General features: G+C 32.7%; 1 protein-coding gene and 1 long non-coding RNA gene across 6 annotated transcripts in view; one reads left to right on the forward strand and one right to left on the reverse strand.

The window, feature by feature from the left end:
- The window catches only part of LOC126879472 (diacylglycerol lipase-alpha), a 142094-nt gene that overhangs the window by 72875 nt on the left and 47453 nt on the right, over positions 1 to 21766 (reverse strand). For all 5 annotated transcript variants that reach the window (XM_050642497.1, XM_050642500.1, XM_050642499.1 and 2 more), the window contains exons 6-9: positions 19846 to 20065; positions 18487 to 18689; positions 8362 to 8590; positions 3321 to 3528 (exon numbers count right to left, since the gene is read on the reverse strand). In XM_050642497.1, the coding sequence (XP_050498454.1) occupies positions 3321 to 3528; positions 8362 to 8590; positions 18487 to 18689; positions 19846 to 20065 (860 nt within the window). The remainder of the gene's footprint in view (positions 1 to 3320; positions 3529 to 8361; positions 8591 to 18486; positions 18690 to 19845; positions 20066 to 21766) is intronic.
- The window catches only part of LOC126879473 (uncharacterized), a 62999-nt gene that overhangs the window by 40549 nt on the left and 684 nt on the right, over positions 1 to 21766 (forward strand). The gene's annotated exons all lie outside the window — the stretch shown is intronic.

Below are 21766 nucleotides of genomic sequence, written 5' to 3' on the forward strand. Positions count from 1 at the left end.
GAAAAGTATTGACTTAGTGAAAAAACTCTATAAAACAAAAGTTACTTAAAATTAGCTAGTTTATCCATTTCCTGACTTTCTTTGGACGAATATTTTTTCACCCCCAAGAGGGGGGTGAAAACCACCCCCAGGGCAAAAGCACATATCGGCACAATATCACTTTTTTTCTTTGACTTATTAGCTATGTGTATGCCAAATTTCATGGCAATCCAAGCGGTTCTTTAAAATTTAGAGGTTTTGCAATATTTTACCGTTAAAGAACGGACTAATATTATTAGATGATATAATATTATAATGCAGTTGGACTCTGCTCTAAAGTAAATAAGTGTACAACATTTAAATAACTTCATCAGATGTTGAGTATTAGCGTGAGAATTATCCATCACATAATTCTTGATTTCATATACTTGATTATTACAAAATTGTAGTAAGAGTAGTCTGCAGTTTGGAAATATCCAGCCTTATGCCAAACTTTTCACCGCATGCGTCTACCAAGGAAAAATCCCTTCTCAATGGAACAATGAAGTCATTATAAAGTAGATAATTACAAGAAAGGATAAAAAACAGATCTAAAAAACTAGCGTCCTATCAGTTTGCACACATATAAAAACTTTTCCAAAGTTATTCACGACGCTTTTAAAATATACAAAATGATATGGATCAACTGGTAAAAGTTCTTTAGTTACGACGTTTTTATATCAAACTTTGAATATCAAACAGTAATACTATAGTAATCACTTTATATCCCATTAGGTCCCATATTAAATTACCGTCTAAAATTTATGTTTCATTCTTTAAAATCTAGTCAGAGAAGACGTATACTGATTTATAGTCCATCTAATTTATTTACCGTTGCACGTCATCCGAGTCATAGCCCGAGACGTCACATGATACCAACACGAAATATTTAGGCGGTGGGTGTGTTCTTTTTTAGAATCACTTTGTCGAGTACACTGACGTTACAGCCACTAGGAATATTTTATTATATACTCGTAGAAATAATATTTAAAGATTTCTATTAATGTTAACTTAATGAAATACACTATAATAGATAGATAGATAGATAGATAGATAGATAGATAGATAGATAGATAGATAGATAGATAGATAGATAGATAGATATATAGTTTATTTAGCTATAAGTTACATAATAATGTTTATAGCAAGTCAGTAAATAGTTATATAGAAGTATAGAACAAACAAAATGAAGTATTTAAAACATTAAAAGTACATATAAAAATATACAATATAAACAGAAAACGTAATAAAAATTAAAATAATTAAAGTAATTGTGGTCATTGTCTTACAGCTTGGGTATTCACACCATCATAATACTCACCCTGTGTATACGGACACATGGTCACTAAGTAATCTTTAACTTTGGTTTTAAACTCCGTAGTTGAATTTATATTTTTTAATTTTTGAGGTAATTTATTAAACAATTGTAAACCACAAACAGTGGATTGCTTAATTCTAGATGTCGGTATGGTACAACATATTGTCTCTTATTTCGTGTATTATGTGAATGAATATCGCTGTTACATAAAAAAGTTGTTTTGTTCTTATAAATCAGTAGCAGTAACTCGAAAATGTAGATTCCATACACTGTTAATATATTTAACTCCTTAAATAGGCCTCTGCATGAACAACCACACGAAACACCCGCAAGACATCTCACAATACGCTTTTGGGCTTTGAAAACATCCTTTATATTAGGAGAGCCACCCCAGACAGTTATACCATAACTCATTGTGGACTGTATTTCAGCAAAATAAAAAAGACGAAGATGGTGCTGACTAAGTGTTCTACTCAAGTTTCTCAATTGATAACACTTAGAGTTGAGTTTTTTACATACATTCCAACAATGAGTCTTAAACGATAAATGAGAGTCAAAGGTCACTCCCAAAAACTTCACATCACTACAACTTAAAATACTCTCACCATTGATGGTGCTAATATGTTTCATTTAATTTGTATAAATGGATTATAAAGCGTTTTTATGAAGCACATTTGTTCGGAATACACTGTAACTATAATCGAACGAAGGTGATATTTTGGCATAAATTGGTAGCATTTATTTGACAGTTGCGGTGATGACATTTCATATTTGTTTATATTCTTTACTATAAGTATTTGTTACATTATATTTACTGTTTTTATTATGTACTTTAACGTAAGATTATAACTTAATTCGTGTTTTCTATTTCTAAAGTTTTTATTTATTTACATTGAATATTAATTTGTTTTGCTGTATAATCCACTTCCGCAAAAATTGTGTGATGTATTTGATTTAAAATGAATTCAAAAATTTTTTGTAATTGGGCAACAATGTCAACTTAGATGTCTAACGTAAATAATGACGTGCAACGGTAAGTAAATTAAACGGACTGTATATTATGTTTATTAACACTGTCAGTATATGCAGTGCGCTGGAATAAGTGTTACTTATTTATTTTAACTTAATTATTTTTAGCACATAAGCAAAACGCTCGGACAGGTCGATTTTTAAAATAATTATAGTATATTATAGCATCAATGTTTCGAATTACGCGATCCCTCTTCAGGTGACAGTCATAACTTTGGTTTTTTTAAATGGGAGAGTACATCATGTGACATCTCATTTAAAAGCTTTTGAAATACTGCTTACAAACATGTATAATACTTGCGCAAAAGTTCAGTCAAATGCTTTTTAAATGCATTAATTTTTTTCGAATCCTTTGAGAAAAATAATGAGTATTTTTGAAAAATTTAAACGCAGAATGAAAGATTACATTATTACCGAGGACCGAAAGTCTTTAGAATAAACAAAAAGTTACTTTTGAATGATATATTTGAAATAAAAGATTATACTCAATTTTCTTTTCTTTTTCACCCCTGTAACTTATTAAAATAAACATTATTGAAGTTTTCAGGGACTTTCGGCCCTAGGTAATAATGTAATCTTTCCATTCTGCGTTTAAATTTTTCAAAAATACTTTAAGTATAGTTTTCTCAGGATTAAAAAAAAATGAATGCATTTAAAAAGCATTGGACCGAAATTTTGCGCAAGTATTATACATTTTTGTAATCAGTATTTCAAAAGCATTTGAATGAGGTGTCACATGATGTACTTTTCCATTTAAAAAATCAGTTGTCAGTCATAAGCTATGACTGTTACCTGAAGAGTGATCGCGTAAAGTTCGAAACTTTGATGCTATAATATACTATGATTATTTTAAAAATCGACGTGTTATGTTAAAAATAAATTATTCACTTAAACACTTATTCCAGTGCACTGTATAATTAGAATATTAAAGAATATTATATAATATAAATATTACCTAATGAATGCCCAACAATGACCAGTTCAAAATCAGCAGTTCCCCTTTCGGGATTATGCTCCCAAGCTCTTTCGACTAGTTGCTCTTCATCTAATTTATCCAAAATATATTGGGCTGCTAGGACCATACCTTTATGCCCCAACCAATCTTCTCTTGGAGGATCCAATGGTAAGGTTTCTCCCTCGGCATTCAAATCCGTCAAAATATCCTAAAAAATTTGTATTGCAATGTCACAGCTAACTTCATAATAGGCGATTCAGTTAGAGGTACTTTTTTTGGTGGGGGTTTGATGGGAGGTAGTGCATGAATCGTGTCACCTAACGTGGAGTTTTTGTTCAGTATTTTGTGAAATTTCATCATGGAAAGACTTATCCCAGCACAACGCAACGTCTAGAAACTATTCAGCTGTATTACGAAGATGGACATTCTACGAGTAATGTGTTTCTTGAGCTTAGAGCGAACGCACAATTCGCTATACCATCAGTAAGTTTGAAACCCAATTTCCATTATTGGATAACACGGGACCTAATAGACCACATTCAGCACGTACTGAAGAAAATATAGTGTACGCGAAAATAATGAAGAATCGATTCGTTGCCGTTCTCAACAGCTTGGCTTGTCATTTGCAACAACTTGGCGTATTTTACGTAAGGATCATGATTTCAATGCATTCAAAATTCTATTTATCTACTCTATCTTATATTATGTATAAGTTTTAGTTTGTGAAAACTGTCATTACAGATAGCAGTGCGTGAAGGATTTAAAGTGTGCGTGAAGTAACAATGTATTTTAAATGGGATTTACTTTTTCGCACTGTTTTTTTAGCCCGATCAAAGAAAAATCTGACCCTAAAAAAATAAAGGAAGGATGAAAATTTGGGAATAGGTAGTTGAAATTGTCTATTATTATATAAGAAAAAGTTTAAAATTCTACATTTCCTCCAATTTTCAAAAATGGAGGGGAATACCCCCTCTCGAAGGTGAAAAATATACATTCAAAATAAGTCCGGAATTAAATAAAATTACTAATTCTAAGCAACTTTTATTTTAGAGTTTTTTCCATGTCAATACTTTTCGAGTTATTTACAAGTGAATATGTTCATTTTTAACAGAAAAAAACATGTTTAGAGACGGTTTTTCGGAGATACTCAAAAAGTAAGTATTTCATCGAAAAATAGTCTTAGCAAAAATACAGCATATAAAAAACTGAAAAAAATGGTGTACCTACGCAAGAGGTCTGTAGACCCAGTAGAAGCAGAGTTGTAGCTAATGAAATGTAGGTTCTTCGTCATCAAATTCCAAATCCAATATTTCAATGTGAAATAACCCAAAAACGGAGCACTTTTCGGGGAAAATTCATTTCAACTTTTTTAAAGGTTTATTTTTGTTTTTTAAAAAAACTTGTAAAGTTGCGCTCAAAATATTGTTGGTCCCTTCTATTTTTTGGTAAAAAAATCGCGAAAATCATCCCCTAATTAGCAACACAAATAAATTTGATCATTACCACTTCACAAGTTACTTTGCTTATGTATTATTTATATGATCTGTAAGTTTCATCGGTTCAAAGTGCTTATTTTTGAAAAAGCTGAAGTTAAAATGGCTTGAACGAGTAACTAATCACGAGTATAGGCAAATTTTGAACAGCCATAGCATAACCAATTTTTGTATAACAAGAAAACAAAAAAGTAAAAATATTCAGAAAAGCAAAACGTACATTTTATTACTCTTTACGATTTTTGGTATTACTAATAATTTTTAAGTTAATTCCAAAAACAATTCCATTTGTTTTCAAAATTAAAAAAAAATGTTTTATTTTAAACCCAATTTTTTTTCAAAACTGAGCACTTTGAACCAATGAAACTTATAGATAATATAAACCACACTTAAGTAAAGTAACTTGTGAAGCGGTAACGATTAATTTTATTTGGGAAGCTAATTAGGGGGTGATTTTCGCGATTTTTGTACCAAAAAATAAAAAGGACCAACAATATTTTGAGCGTCACTCACTTATTTTTAATGTTAGAAATTTAAAAAAAAATAAAAATAAACCTTTTTTTAAACACTTTAAAAAAGTTGTAATGAATTCTCCAAAAAATGCTGTTTTTGGTTATTTCACATTGAAATATTCGATTTGGAATTAGACGAAGAAGAACCTACTTTTCATTAGTTACAACTCTGGTTATACTGGGTCTGCAGACCTCGTGCGTACACCATTTTGTTCAATTTTTCATAGGCTATATTTTTACGAAGAATATTTTTTTCGCTAGAATACTTACTTTTTTAGTTATCTGCGAAACCGTCCATAAACATGTCCATAAAAAAAATGTTTTTTTTTTGTTAAAAATGAACATATTCACTCGCAAATAACTCGAAAAGTATTGACTTAGTGAAAAAACTCTATAGAACAAAAGTTGCTTAGAATTAGTCATTTTATCCAATTCCGGGCCTATTTTAAACGTATATTTTTTCACTCCCGAGAAAATATTTTTCACCCCGTATTTCCCAATTTTTGTAAAATGGAGGGGATGTTGAATTGTAAACTTTTTCTTATATAATAATAGACAATTTCAACTATCTATTCTCAAATTTTCATCCTTCCTTTAATTTTTTGAAGGTTTTCGTAAAATTTTGTGTTCTCTTATCGGGCTATTTGGCACACTTTCATATAATCAAATATCCTTTAACTTTCGCGTTGTCATGGTGATAAAATGTGAGCAATAAATTACAACAAAAGTTTTGACAGTTTTGTGGTTTGAAAGAAGTTAGAATTTTTAAATGTCAAAGTTCTAAAAATTGTAGAATAGAAATGAATTCCAGTGACGAAGAGTTACAGTTTTTTTATTTGTTTATTGTAGATAAAACATTGTATGAAACTGTGCGTGCAGTACTTTTTGCGAACTTACGCGATGTATAGCACTCGCTCCATTGTCGCTCGTGCTCTAAACATCGCGTGCGTTCGCAAAAAGCATACTTCACGAACTGTTTCATAAATAACTATTATTGGTGCAAGATCTGAAGCCGACTGACCTTCCGAGTCGTCACCGTTTCAGTCGATGGGCCCTTGATAAGCTTGCAGAAGATCGACTGTTTTCTAAAAAAAATTGTTTTCCGATAAGGCCCATTTTTGGCTTAATGGGTACGCGTCTACGCGAATAAACAAAATGCCCATATTTGGAGTGATAAGCAACCCGAAGAGGTTCAAGAGTTGCCATTACATCCAGAGAAACTCTTTGGTGTGGTTTTTTGGCGGTGGAATCGTCGGTTCATATTTCTTTAAAATAGAAGCAGGCCGGCCAGAATTTTACTGTGAATGGAGACCATTATCGCGCCATGATAACGGACTATTTGGTGCCGGAAATTGAAGCTCGTGGTCTGGACATTTAGTTCCAACAAGATGGCACCGCTTGCCACACAGTCCGTAAAAACATGGCTTTACTCCGAGAACGAGACAGTGAATTGGCCGCCTAGATGATATGACATCACACATCTACGACTTTTTCCTTTGGGGCTACCTAAAGTCCAAAGTCTACATGAATAAAAATGTATAAACATTTTCAATTTCTTTGCAACACGAAAATGCAGCAGCTGCATAATACTCTGGTTAAATCGGAGAGTGCAGGAAGAGTCTATACCGGTTTCGGAGATTTTTTCCTCCTCATCAGTAGTCCCATATCCTCTTCTCTCCGATTTCCCCAGGCATCACAGTTTGGGCCTTTCCGAATTGCAAAGAAAGAAACGGCACAGATGTACTAGAGCCATCTACCGAAAAACAAAGTAAGTTATCAATCGAAGTAGTACAGAAAACGACAATAAATATCGTTCCCATACCACCAGATTGACAACAGGTGGAATACTTTCTTTGGTTACAACCTCCATTTAAAATTCTCTCATCCTAATTTCCTCGGCATCCTGTATGATTTATAATTTTTGAAAATCTCGGGAGGTTGTAACCAAAGAAAGTATTCCACCTGTTGTCAATCTGGTGGTACGGAAGCGATATTTATTGTCGTTTTCTGTGCTACCTCGATTGATACCTTACTTTGTTTCTCTACATGAATAAACTGGCTACGATTGAGGCTTTGGAGGCCAATGTTACTCGAATCATTGGTCAAATAACAAACGAAATGCTCGAACGCGTCATCGAAAATTGGAATTTCAGAATGGACCATATCAACTGCAGTCACGGCCAACATTTAAAAGAAATTATCATTAAGAAGTAATTGTAAAGAATGGCTCTTTTGCATGATAATAATGATTTTCAAATAAAATTCATTTTTTTCATTGTTTTTTCTTTTTGAAAAAGTACCTCTAAATGAATCATCCGTTAAACACGAAAAGCTTAAAATGTTGAATGGGTTGCATGTGAGAGTTCATTTTGAATGAAGTAAAAAACAGACGTGCTCTCAATCATTTATTGTAACTTCCGACGACCGGTTTCGCTCTAAACAGTATGCAGAGCATCTTCAGGTCAACGGTTACAAGTCACTAAATGCTACAAATAAAAACCAGAGTTAGAACAATGTCTGGTTGTAAAAGATGCTAAAGATCCATAAGATCAAGCCAATATTGAACAACATACATAAAAGTAGTTAAGACAGCAGACATATACATATGCATGTACACTCGGGGGCGGCAACAAACGTCCCCAAGCTGACAAGCACATGCAGATGTATGTCTTCTGTAATAATGCATTATTATTATTATTTATTATTGCATTGCATTATTACAGACGACATACATCTGCATGTGCTTGTCAGCTTGGGGACGTTTGTTGCCGCCCCCGAGTGTACATGCATATGTATATGTCTGCTGTCTTAACTACTTTTATGTATGTTGTTCAATATTGGCTTGATCTTATGGATCTTTAGCATCTTTTACAACCAGACATTGTTCTAACTCTGGTTTTTATTTGTAGCATCTAGTGACTTGTAACCGTTGACCTAAAGATGCTCCGCATACTTTAGAAAGCGAAACCGGTCGTCGGAAGTTACAATAAATGATTGAGAGTACGTCTGTTTTTTTACTTTATACGAAAAGCTTACTTTCATAGATAAGGTGCCTCTAATACTTATCACAACTTTTTTTCTATCATAATCTAAGGCTACGAAAAAGGGTGTCTGTCCTATATCTACGTGGTAAGTAGCGTATATTATTTCAATATCTCCGATTTCGCTTAATTTGTCCAACGCTGCGAAATTACATTGGCAACAATTGTCGTCTACAATTTGTGGAGATGACGAGTGCTTACGACAGGGCGCACAACAGCAACATCTACAAATTATAAAAAAAAATGTTATAGTAGTTAGACTGATGCAGATCTCTGTATATTTGTGCAATATACAGTAGGGTGGAGCGAAAAATTCAATTTTCGAAATTTGAAGTGGGGTAGTGTGCAAAAGTTGTCTATCGGTATACAAAATAACGTGGTAAAAGCACAAATAAATTAAAAATATTTCAGAGGTTCCCCGAACGCTTCGAATTTTACAATAATAAGATATATTACATACACGGTATTTTTATGGTTTACAACATCAGTTTGATTCTCCCCCGTCAAGTATATAGTACATGTGACGCCGCAGTCTGGAACTGCATCTCATATTAAACAAGCAATCGTAAATTTCTTAGAGACAAAGGTGGACTTTTCCCATTTAAATGCTATCGGATATGACGGAACAGTTGTGAACACTGGAAATAAAAATGGTGCCATAAGAATGGTGGAAATATATCTTAAACGCCCCGTGCAGTGGTTGATCTGCCTTTTTCACGCAAATGAATTACCCCTAAGGCACTTATTTCAAAAGTTAGATGGGCCTTCAACAGGACCTAGCGGATATTCTGGTACCATTGGAAAAGCTTTAGAAAGCTGTGAAAATTTGCCAGTTGTGTCATTTAATCCAATACAGAGTGGAAACTTTCCAGTGCTTGTTCCTGATGATCTAAGTACCGATCAAAAATATTTGTGGGATATATGTCAAACTGTTACTTCTGGCATTTGCACGGAGAGCCTAGCCAATCGAAACCCGGGCAAATTATCCCATTCCCGTTGGCTAACAGCTGCAAATAGGATACTTAGACTTTATATATCCACAAATGAAGTCTCAAGTAATCTTCAAATTCTAAGCGAATACGTACTAAAGGTGTACGTACCTTTATGGTTCCATATTAACCTAAAGCCGTTATGTAAGGACGGTCCTCGTCATCTGTTGAATATGATTAGATGGTCCAGAAATTTTGACAAGAAACTTTTGGAAATTATTGATCCCGTCATTCAGCGAAACGGTTTCTATGCTCATCCAGAAAATCTGTTACTTGCGGTGGTAACAGATGAAACCAAGTCCATAAGGGAGCTAGGTTATCGTCGTCTCTTGAAAATTCGTCAGCAAAATCAGAATAATCAATATATAAGATTTTTTACTATTCCAAAAATTTATTTTAATGCCACAGACTTTGTGGAACTCATCGATTGGCAGTCTTGCAGGCTGACGGAATCTCCATTACTAGCTAATATTTCTAACAAAGACATTTTAGCTATGATAGGAGTGCCAGATCAAATGAATTGTTAAATATCCATGTAATACTCAAGCAGTTGAACGATGTGTCAGACTGGTTACCGAAGCTTCTATGGCGGTCCGTGGGGAGGACAACAGGGATGGATTTATCAAATCAAGATTAGACTCACGACAACAGATGCCGCATTTTAATACAAAACGTGAGTACTCACTAGACACTATATAATACCATATTTACATTATGAGTTAGGGGGTGAAAAGAATTTTTGGGGGTGGAGGGCGGTGGCGGAGGGGGTGGTGGTGGAATTCGTTTAGCAGCCACCTCCTCGTGGTGAGTTCTGGGTTGCATTTTAATGATAAAATATAAAATACAAGTGAAGAGCTGCTATTAATGTATACAACGTTATAGGCAAATTTCAAGTCCCAGGGGGAACCTCCAAATTACAACACAGGGGGTTTCTTTTTTTTCCCTATAATATACTACCTAATAGACAACTTTTGGGTACTAGCCCATTTCAAAAAAAGAAAAATGAAAAATATCGATCAACTTCGCTCCACCCTAATATACAGTGAGCACGTAAAGGTTGGAATAAATTCATTTTCTCGAGAATGGACGATTTTGGAAAAAAATCCCGAAACAGGTCAATTTTTATTTTTAAATTACGACTTTTTGACATATATATCATACTAGTGACATCACCCATCTGGGCGGGATGACGTCATCGATGATTTTTTTAAATGAGAATAGGGGTCGTGTGATAGCTCATTTGAAAGGTAATTCAATTCTCTATTCAGTAGTATAAACATAACATAATTATTTATACAGGGTGCCCAAAAATTTTTTTTTGAATTAAATTTATTGACAAAAAGAAGAATGTATGTAATTTATTTAATTCAAAATACATTTTACTGCTCTCAGAAAAACAGAAAAAAATGTTTACGTAATAAATAAATATTGCATTTGCTTAAATTCAAAATTAATGCAGCTACCCACCTGCCTCTTGACAGTTTGAACATTTAATTTAAGCGAAAAGCGATAACTATTTTTTAAATAAACATTTTTTTCTGTTTTCTGAGAGCAGTAACATGTATTTTGAATTAAATAAAATACATACATTCTTCTTTTTAAGTCAATAAATTTAATTCAACAATTTCTTTTTGGATACCCTGTATAAATAATTACGTTAATGTTTATACTACTGAATAGAGAATTGAATTACTTTTCAAACGAGCTATCACATGACCCCTATTCTCATTTAAAAAAATCATCGATGGCGTCATCAAGCCCATTTGGGTGACGTCACTAGTACGATATATATGCCAAAAAGTTTTAATTTAAAAATAGAAATCGACCTGTTTCGGGATTTTTTTCCAAAAACGTCCATTCTTGGGAAAATGAATTAATTCCAACCTTTACGTGCTCACTGTATAATGGGATTTATCTCATTATTAAAATCTTTTAAAAATCCTTAAATTAACTAAAGTATTCGTTAGATATTTATTTATAAAACAATAAACATTACGCATATTTGTTATAATAATTGCAAAGTAGGAACACCTTAGTTAAAGTCCACGTTTTGCTTAGATCAACAAGGTCGATTATTCATTTTGACACACTAACGAGAATATACAGGGTGTTTCATTAATAATTGTCCATATAGTAACTGGAGAAACCTTAGCATGAAATACGAAGATTTAACCTAAAACACTTAAAGAAAATGTGGTTCCTTACTGAGTTACAGGGTGTTTTATCTAAAAATTTAAAAACTATTTTTGCTCAGAATTTTAATACTATTCGACGTATCCTTTTCATACTTGGCAATAAGTGCGAAGACTATACACGCTACTAAATTATGATAAACAAACGTTTCTAGCTACTACCAGAGGCGTGCGACAGGGGATAGTGAATGGTTGACGCTTCTCAAATTCTACGCCACTGGAGGAATTACTATTTTAGTACCATTTTTAGATTTTCCAATACTTTCTACTTAAATGACCTATTCTTCATTGGTAACGATAAAGTCATTAGTTTTCGAGATATTTGAAGTTGAATACGAAACGGCACAGTTATTTTGATTAATTTATGATATGATTCATATGATTAAAATTTAAAAATTATTTGTACCCAGTACTTTAAAACTATTTGGCGTATCCTTATCATACTTGACAAAAAGTGTAAGTACTGTACATCCTACTGAATTAAGATAAATAAACGTTTCTAGCTACTACCAGAGGCGTACGACAGGGGATAGTGTCTGGTTCACCCTTACCAAATTCTACGCCACTGACGAATTTGCTATTTTAGTTAAATTTTTTGATTTTCCAATACTTTTTATGAAAATAATATACTCTTCATTCGTAACGATAAAATGATTAGTTTTCGAGATATTTGAAATTAAAAATGGAGCGACACAATACATTAATCAAAATAACCGTGTCGTTTCCTTTTTAACTTCAAAGATCTCGAAAACTAATGACTTTATCGTTACGACTGAAGAGTATACTATTTTCATAGAAAATATTGGAGAATCCAAAAATTGAACTAAAATAGCAATTCCGCCAGTGGCGTAGAATTTGGAAAGGGTCAACCATCCACTTTCCCCTGTTGTACGCCTCTAGTAATAGCCAGAAACGTTTGTTTAACACAATTTAATAGTTTTTACAGTACCTATACTTCCTGCCAAGTATGAAAAGGATACGTCGAATAGTTTTAAAATGCTGAGCAAAAACAGTTTTTAAATTGTTAGATAAAACACCCTGTAACTCAGTAAGGAACCATATTGTATTTAAGTCTTTTAGGTTAAACCTTCGTATTTTGTGCTAAGGTTTCTCCAGTTACTATATGGACAATTATTAATGAAACACCCTGTATACAAACATATTTACAAAACGAAGTATTTGATAAATATGGGAACACGATCAGATTTGAGTGATTAGTGGGTCAGTCGAATTAGTTAGTTAGGTTTGGGAGGTTGCTGCCGTTAGAGCAGAATAATATAATCTATCAACTGAATACATTTATACGGTATTATTCAATCAAATAAAGTAGTTATGAGTATATAGTGTATTCCTGATAGTCAACCCCATCACCAGAGCAGTTTAAATCATCACGTACCACCATAACTGTATGTACAGTATCGGAAAGGATTTAACATATGTATTCACTTTAAGCGGTAAGAAGTTAGAGAAACATACTTAAAACGACATAGCGATATTAGGTCCCCGAAATATCGAAAATTTAATAGTATAGTTCTTCTACTCTAACTTTTCCCATGCATCACGAATAATTCTCAAGTAGTATTGATACATAGTATTGATACGTACTGTCAGAGTGTCAGTGGTATTAATTAGGAAATGGCTATTATCCCGTGAACGTATTTTATAAAGTTAATTTATTGAAGTGTTTAATCTTTTTTCACTATTGAGGAGATTGATAGACTCAACATTAAACAGCTTGAAACCATACAGACTATTACGAATATAAAGATAAATCATCAGCATTCTCTTTGCCTTATCCCTATGCGGGGTCGGCTTCCCTAATTGCATTTCTCCACACAAACACACGAATATAAAGATAAATATAGAACGGTAATAAATAAATTTAAAAAAAAGTCACAACAAAGTTAATATTAAATTTAAAAAATCTACGGTTTCGTTTTGATTTAAATCTGTCTCATGCCATCCCCCGATATTACTATTTCTAGGTCTACCTGTTGTCAAGGAGGCTCTACAGAAGACAAATTTACACCAAAACGTCCGTAGTTCTCGGTACAAAAATAAAACTATTTATAACTTGGTATGGTTAGAACGCCCTCTAACGGGGAATAAGTGAAATGAATGTCGGCTCGATTCAAGTTCTCTGTTTAACCCAGATATGACAATATCAAAAGGCACCGCTAGAAAAACATTTCAATATGCGGTTCAGAGAACCTGTATGAAACGAATATTTGTACTCTAATACAGAGTATATGGCGTTAGAAAAATTAGAAAATCTACGGTTTCGTTTTGACTTAAATCTGTCTCCTGCCATGCCCCGATAGTACTATTTCTAGGTCTACCTGTTGTCAAGGAGGCTCTGTCTATTCCCCGTTAGAGGGCGTTCTAACCATACTACGGTATAGTTTTATTTTTGTACCGAGAACTACGGACGTTTCGGTGTAAACTTGTCTTCTACAGAACCTCCTTGACAACAAGTAGACTTAGAAATAGTACTATCGGGGGATGGCAGGAGACAGATGTAAGTCAAAACGAAACCATAGATTTTCTAATTTTACTAATGCCATACTCTGTATTAGAATACAAAGACTCGTTTCATACAGGTTATCTGAACCGTATATTGGAATATTTTCCTAGCGGTGCCTTTCGATATTGTCATATCTGGGTTAAACAGAGAACTTGAATCGAGTCGACATTCATTTCAAAGTTAATATTGTTAAGAAGATTTAATATCACGTAAGGTTAAGAAATATAAAACTATCGAGTGAATTACATAAAAACAGAATTAATATTTTTGATCGATCCAAGCTTTGGGAAAACAGTGATACAAATGCAAATTTTTCACAAATTGAGTTATCAACACTACGATATTACACTCGGCTTGTCTGGGGACCTAAAATTCAGTATTGCAACTCTTCCTTTATTTAACTGAAATATTATATTTATTTTTTATACATACAGGGTGGGGCATTAGTATGACAAAGTCCAATTACTCGTTTCTCGTAAGAGATACGAAAAAAAGTTATTTAGGTAAAAGTTGGGGCACTAATAGGACCATAATTTAAAAATATTTTCAAATACACAGGGACGTGCGTATTGAAAGGGTGACACAAACTTATGTTTTTTTAAATGGAACACCCTGTATATTTTTACATTTTTGGATTATGCTCAATGTTTCCATTCTTAAAATATATGGTTTTGTAATATTATACGAGGTAGTTTAAAAGATAATTACGTTTTTTTGTTAATTTCGTAGCAAAATTTACACCCTGTAGAATTGTAGTGATTTGTCATAAAATTTTTATTTTATGTTCAAACGATTTTTAATATTGTCTACTATTGTTAAACATTAACAATATAGCGAAATGTTAAATTTTAGTATACAGGTTGGTCGAAACTCGGAATGAGTATTTTCTTAGTTTTCTTAAATGGAACACCCTGTATTTTAGTATTGTAATGAAATGATATTTTATGGTACTTTTTTATTTCTTAAGCATTCCCTATACCTAAGTGCTTTAATTTGTAAGTTATTCGTGATTCTTTAAGCCAAACATTAATTGCAAGAAAAATTACGTGAAATTTTATTAGGTGGCCGTGAAAATATTCAATCAAAAATAATTTTTTGAAAAAAAATGCATCGTAATCTAGCCTGATCCTTAATTTATTAATATTGGATGAGATATCCAAATAAATTCGTAGTTATTAATAAAAACATACAATATTCTACCTAGTCGGCTATGACACTAAATCTCCTTAAAAATTTGACATTATACTATTTTTATAGTTGCAGTTGCTTTGTTACCATTACTAATATAAATTTTCCTAATGAGGAACTGATTAATTAGATTTTTGTGCTAGTGGAGTATAACAAAAATGTGCTACTAGCAATAAGAATTTTTCATCAGAAATTCCCTGATAGACGACAACTAAGAAGAGAAACGTTTAAAAATATACTAAAACGGTTTCAATGGACTGGACACTTAGATTATGATAAATCTGATCGAACAAAAACTATTCTAGGTAAGTGAAGAAATTAAATGTAATCCTTAGTGTCACTGAGGATCTGCATATTAGTACAACCGTTCTTACAATCTAAGTATCTAGTCTGTTGAAACCGTTTTAGTATACTTTCAAAAGTTTCTCATTTTGGTTGTCGTCTATCAGGGAATTGCTGATGATAAATTTTTATTGCAACTAGCTCATTTTTGTTATACTCTCCTAGCACAAAGCCATTTTAATCAGTTCCTTATTAGCAAAACTAATATTAGTAATGGTAACAAATCAATTGGAACTATATAAATAGTATAATGCCAAATGTTTAAGCAAATTTTGTGTCACAGCCAACTAGGGAGAATTTTGTATGTTTGATTAATATTTTAAACACCAACAACTTTAACTACGAATGTATTTGGATATATCATCCAATAATAATAAATTACGGATCAGGCTAGATTATTATGTATTTTTTTTCGAAAAATTATTTTTGATTGGATATTTTCACGGCCACCTAATAAAATTTCACGTAATTTTTGTTGCCATTTTTGCTTGGCTTAAAGAATCACGAATAACTTACAAATTAAAGCACTTAGGTATAGGGAATGCTTAAGAAATAAAAAAGTACCATAAAATATCATTTCATTACAATACTAAAATACAGGGTGTTCCATTTAAGAAAACTCAGAAAATAGTCATTCCGAGTTTCGACCCACCCTGTATATTAAAATCAAACATTTCGCTATACTGTTAATGATTAACAGTAGCAGACTATTTTAAAAATTGTTTGAATATAAATAGAAAATTTGATGTCAAATCACTACAATTCTACAGCGTGTAGATGTTGCTACGAAATTAACAAAAAAACGTAATTAACTTTTAAACTACCTCGTATAATATTACAAAACTATATACTTTAAGAAAGGAAACAGTGAGGAGAATCCAAAAATGTCAAAATATACAGAGTGTTCCATTTAAAAAAACATAAATTTGTGTCACCCTGTCAACACGGACGCCCCTGTATATTTGAAAATATTTTTATATTATGGTACTATGTGTTCCCCAACTTTTACCTAAATAACTTTTTTTCGTATATCTTACGACAAACGAGTAATTGTACTTTGTCACACTAATGTCCCACCCTGTATAAAACCAAATAAACTTTATTGATAAATAAATAAAACTTTATTGATTTATAAAACCAAATAAACAATAAACTACTAAGCGCGTTCGCAGAGTCGTCAGGGACTAGTCCCTGACAACTTCTAACCTGACGTAATATAAATAATAGCTTTTTTAAAAATCCACAAGGAAAAAGTTTGCCTGTAGTTGGCTGTATACCATGTAATACAAAAAAAATTAGTAAATCCTTTATAAAAGGTATATATTTAAAATCCTAAAAAGGGCTACATCACAATCATATAACTAGTTTTCGACTGGTTTACCAGTCATCATCAGTGTTTACGTGAAGTTTACATGCTAACCACCAAGATATAGTTTTACAAAAATATGTGGGTCAAAGCCCTGTATAAGTTGGTCCGTTAAGGAAACATCAGTTAAATATGCCAATTAAAGCATGGATGTTTAAACTATTTTAATATTATGCTCCAGGTAACAACTGAGCTGTGGTGTGACTTGATTACATGGTGAAAGTCTGGTAGCAAATGGTCATTTGCTACCAGATTTGCTACAATTTTATTAATTATAAACCACAATTTGATTGATCGTGTTCAAAATAAAAAACATTAATAAAATGAAAGGACCCCGCAGAAACCTTGTGGGAAATGGCTCTCTGTCAAATGCTCTGAAACTTTGGGTTCTGGTAGTCTTTGATGTGTAGAACAAAAGACTCAATGGGCGCGTAGCTCAAAAAAATCATGGTTTTAAGATATAAGCCACTGAAGTTATAGATACAATGAGGACGTTTGAGTTGGAATAAATTCATTTTCTCGAGAATGTGCGACTCTGGAGATAAATTACGAATCAGGTCGATTTTTATTTTTAAATTATAAGTTTTTGGCATATATATCATACTAGTGACGTCATCCATCTGGGCGTGATGACGCAATCGATATTTTTTTAAATAAGAATAGGGGTCGTGTGAAAGCTCATTTGAAAGGTTATTCAATTCTCTATTTACTAATATAAACATTAACATAATTGTTTATACAGGGTGCCCAAAAATGTTTTTGAATAAATTAATTGAGACAAAAAGAAGAATGTATATAATTTATTTAATTCGAAATGCATTTTACTGCTGTCTAAAAGCAGAAAAAAATGTTAATTTGAAAAACAAACATTGCTTTTCGCTAGAATTAAATGTTCAATCTGCTAAGAGACAGGTGGGTGGCAGCTTTAATATTGAATTTAAGCGAAAAACAATATTTATTTATCAAATAAACATTTTTTCCTGTTTTCGGACAACAGTAAAATGTATTTCTAATTAAATCTAATTAATCGAATTAATTAAATTTAATTCATTCTAATTCTTCTTTTTGTCTCAATTTAATTCAAAAACATTTTTGGGCACCCTGTATAAATAAATATGTTAATGTTTATATTATTGAATAGAGAATTGAATAACCTTTCAAATGAGCTATCACACGACCCCTATTCCTATTTAAAACAATCATCGATTGCGTCATCACGCCCAGGTGGATGACGTCACTAGTATGATATATATGCCAAAAAATTATTCGTAATTTCGTAATTTATCTCCAGAGTCGCTGATTCTCGAGAAAATGAATTTATTCCAACTCAAACGTCCTCACTGTACCTATAACTTCAGGGGCTTATATCTTAAAACCATGATTTTTTGGAGCTACGCGCCCCTGGAGTGTTTTGTTCTACACATCAAGGACTACCAGAACCCAAAGTTTCAGATTATTTGACAGAGAGCCATTTCCCATAAGGTTTCTGCGGGGTCCTTTATTAATGTTTTAAAATTACCTCAATCCTGCGCATAACGAGCATAGTCCCAAGGTATTCGTTACTATGAAAACCGGCCATCCATATGCTCTTACTGCATAATGAGCATAATGTATAACTGTCTGAAAAAGCTCTAAGTCAGATCCATCTTCATGCAGTGACAAGAACTGTGTTGTTGGTGTGACAGCAACGCCTGAGAGGAATTCGTAAGTTTCATTTTTACGCTAAAAAACATATCAGAATGTTAGATATTAAACAAGTAATTGGACTTCGTAAGTCCTAGGTTTTCACCCAAAGTAATCGAAAGTAGAACTGGAAGACGATATTTGAATTTTACGTGTAACTTTGCGTGGATTGATATACTTACGAATTTACTAATTTTGAGTAATTTTTTTTAGAATAAATTAAAAAATATATTTTTTAATTTAGAATGTGTTATATACAAACGAGCGTTGTTATATACAAACGAGTATTAGCCCAGGAGCTATCGTTATAAATACAGCTTCGTTTTTATTTCGAATTTCTTAATCAAATTTTAGTACAGTAATTCTATGATACGAACACCCGATTTCATAATAAAGTTAAGGTAGACTTTAAATTTAAAGTTGTCTTTAACTATAAAAATTGATTTGTTAAAGGCAACTTTAAATTTAAAGTCTACTTTACCGTTATTATCAAATCGGGCGTAAGAAATGTTTTTACGAAAAAAAAAACAAAAATATATTTTTTAATTTAGAATGTAAAAGACCCCATAACTTTTCCTTAAGAGCACACAGTAGCGATCAACAGGTAGCAACAAACGAGATCCAAGATTGCGAAATTTCTGAGAACTTTCAAAAGTGAGGCAACAGTGCGTCGGTAATTCGACACTGACAGTGACGTTTATACTATCAAAAACAATAATTTTTATACACATAGGCACGAAATGTTGCCAAGTCAGTGACGTGCGATTTCTTTTTATAAAAAAATCGATTTTTAGTAGTTACAATGTGACACAAAATCTAGGCACGGGATAAAAAACTTTATTTGAAGAAAGTGTATTTTTTTGTCTTTCTTAATGGCGGTACAGGCTCCTTTTTTCAATATTTAATTTGGTTATAGAGTAATTTCCACATACTAAGTAATTTCCACATACTAACATATTTCTGAAATTGGGCTCTGTACCGCCATTCTTTATTATATTACGAATATGTGTGCCAAATATCTCGACAAAATATTCAAAATTAGAGTCTCAATCTTGGAACGTGTTTGTTGCTACCTGTTGACCGCTACTGTTTGCTCTTAAGAAGACCTAAACTAAGTTCCAACTATTTTCTTCTTTCAGTTCCTATTTTATTTTACTCTATTCCGTATCTATTTCTTATATCCTATTCTACTAACCTGCTCAACGATGGCTTTCTGTTCGATTTTTTGAAATTTTCGAAGTAATACTAAGCCAACTATTACGTCCGAAGGTACGACGTCTAAATCCCTAAAGAAATCAGATAATAATCTGGCGATGTCAGCAAAAGAATTTCGATTTCTGTCGTTGGACGTTGAACAACAAAACAGAAAGCGGCATCTGTTGTGCCAACTATCTTGATACGCTCTAAGCACCTTCCTACAAAACAGATAATTGTTAGTTAAATCAGTAGGTACCAATATACAGGGTGTAACAAAAAGATCAAATTAAATCACACATTCTGGGAAAAAAATAGGTCGATTGAACCTATGAGTACCAGTACAAATGTGCACATAAAAAAAGTTACAGCCCTTTGAAATTACAAAATGAAAATCGATTTTTTCCAATATATCGAAAAATTGCATGAGATTTTATATTGAAAATGGACATGTCGCTTTCTTATGGCAGGAAAATCTTACAAAAACATAGTGAAATACGTGCACGCCTTAAAAATTTTATGGGGGTTTTGTTCTCTTAAACCCCCGCCAAATATTTGTATACGTTCCAATTGAATTATTATTGCGGTACCACAGTTAAACACAATGTTTTTAAGCGAACGGCTCCACGGGCGAGAAATTGACGCTAGCAGTAGCCATAAAACGAACTTATGGCTCCGCGGAACGGAATAGCCGAACTGTACCGACTACAGGACTTGTGCGTAGTCGGTTCAGTTCGGCTATTCCTATTCCGTTCCGTGGAACCTTAAGTTCGTTTTACGGCTACTGCTAGCGTCAATTTCTCGCCCGTGGAGCCGTTCGGTAAAACTTTTTGCCTATTAGTATCTACTTTTTCGCCAAACCAGTTTTTATTCCTACGACGGCTCATTAACCACACATTATCCCCAAAGGCTTGACGCTAAGGGCCGGTTGTTCGAACGCTAATCAAAAATGGAATCAACTGATCATTATCAAATATTAATTACTGTCACCAACTGTCAATGTCAACTTTGATTGAGATTGTTGAAAACATACCTAATCGATTATGTTAATTATCATAATGATAATTAACATTATCATAATGATAATAAACATAGTTGATTACAATCAACTGATTGGCGCACGAACAACGGATTTTGTTATTTGTGGATGGTTGTTAACGAGCCTTGATTATAATCAACTTCTTGTTTTGCGTTCGAACAACCGGGCCTAAGTATATCCTGTTTAAGCAGAAAATTTGACAGAATTTTAGACAGAGCCATTTTGGGCACAATAAGGGAGAGAATTTAATACCATAGGTTTAATGCATTTTAAATAAAACAGGAAATTGTAAGTATTAAAGATACAGAGTACTATTAAGTAAGTGTAAGTATTAAAGATACATTAACAACTTTAATGTCCGACTGGTATATTATTTGACAAATAATGACATGATTTCGAAGTCAATTAAGTGTGATATAATTCCCTAGGGCGTTATTTTCGCCCTAGGGCATTAAATTTAAATAACTAGTTAAATACTGTCAAGTTGACAAATAACAGCCTAAGTAAAACTATGGTTACCACAATTACGTTACGACTATTGCTGGTAAATGTACTTATTTGAAAACGAATTAATTCAAAATTTATTTAAATTTTTTGCATATAAATAATAATTTAGTCGGACATTAATCGTTGGAGGCACCATGGATATTATAGATAATAACGCTTTCGGTTAACGTATATCCCTCGGGCCAAAGGCTCTAGGTATATACACCATTGAACTACTCAAGCGTTATTATCCTTATAATACCCTTGGTATTATACAATTATGAAAACATCCGTAGCAACAAATACAATAACGAAATAAGACACAATGCAATCAGAATAACAGCTGTCAATATATCCAAAAGAGAGTTAAAGGCAACAGAGAATCTGATGCCATCAA

The sequence above is a fragment of the Diabrotica virgifera genome, chromosome 2, assembly GCF_917563875.1.
Source record: "Diabrotica virgifera virgifera chromosome 2, PGI_DIABVI_V3a".
NCBI classification, from domain to species: Eukaryota; Metazoa; Arthropoda; class Insecta; order Coleoptera; family Chrysomelidae; genus Diabrotica; species Diabrotica virgifera.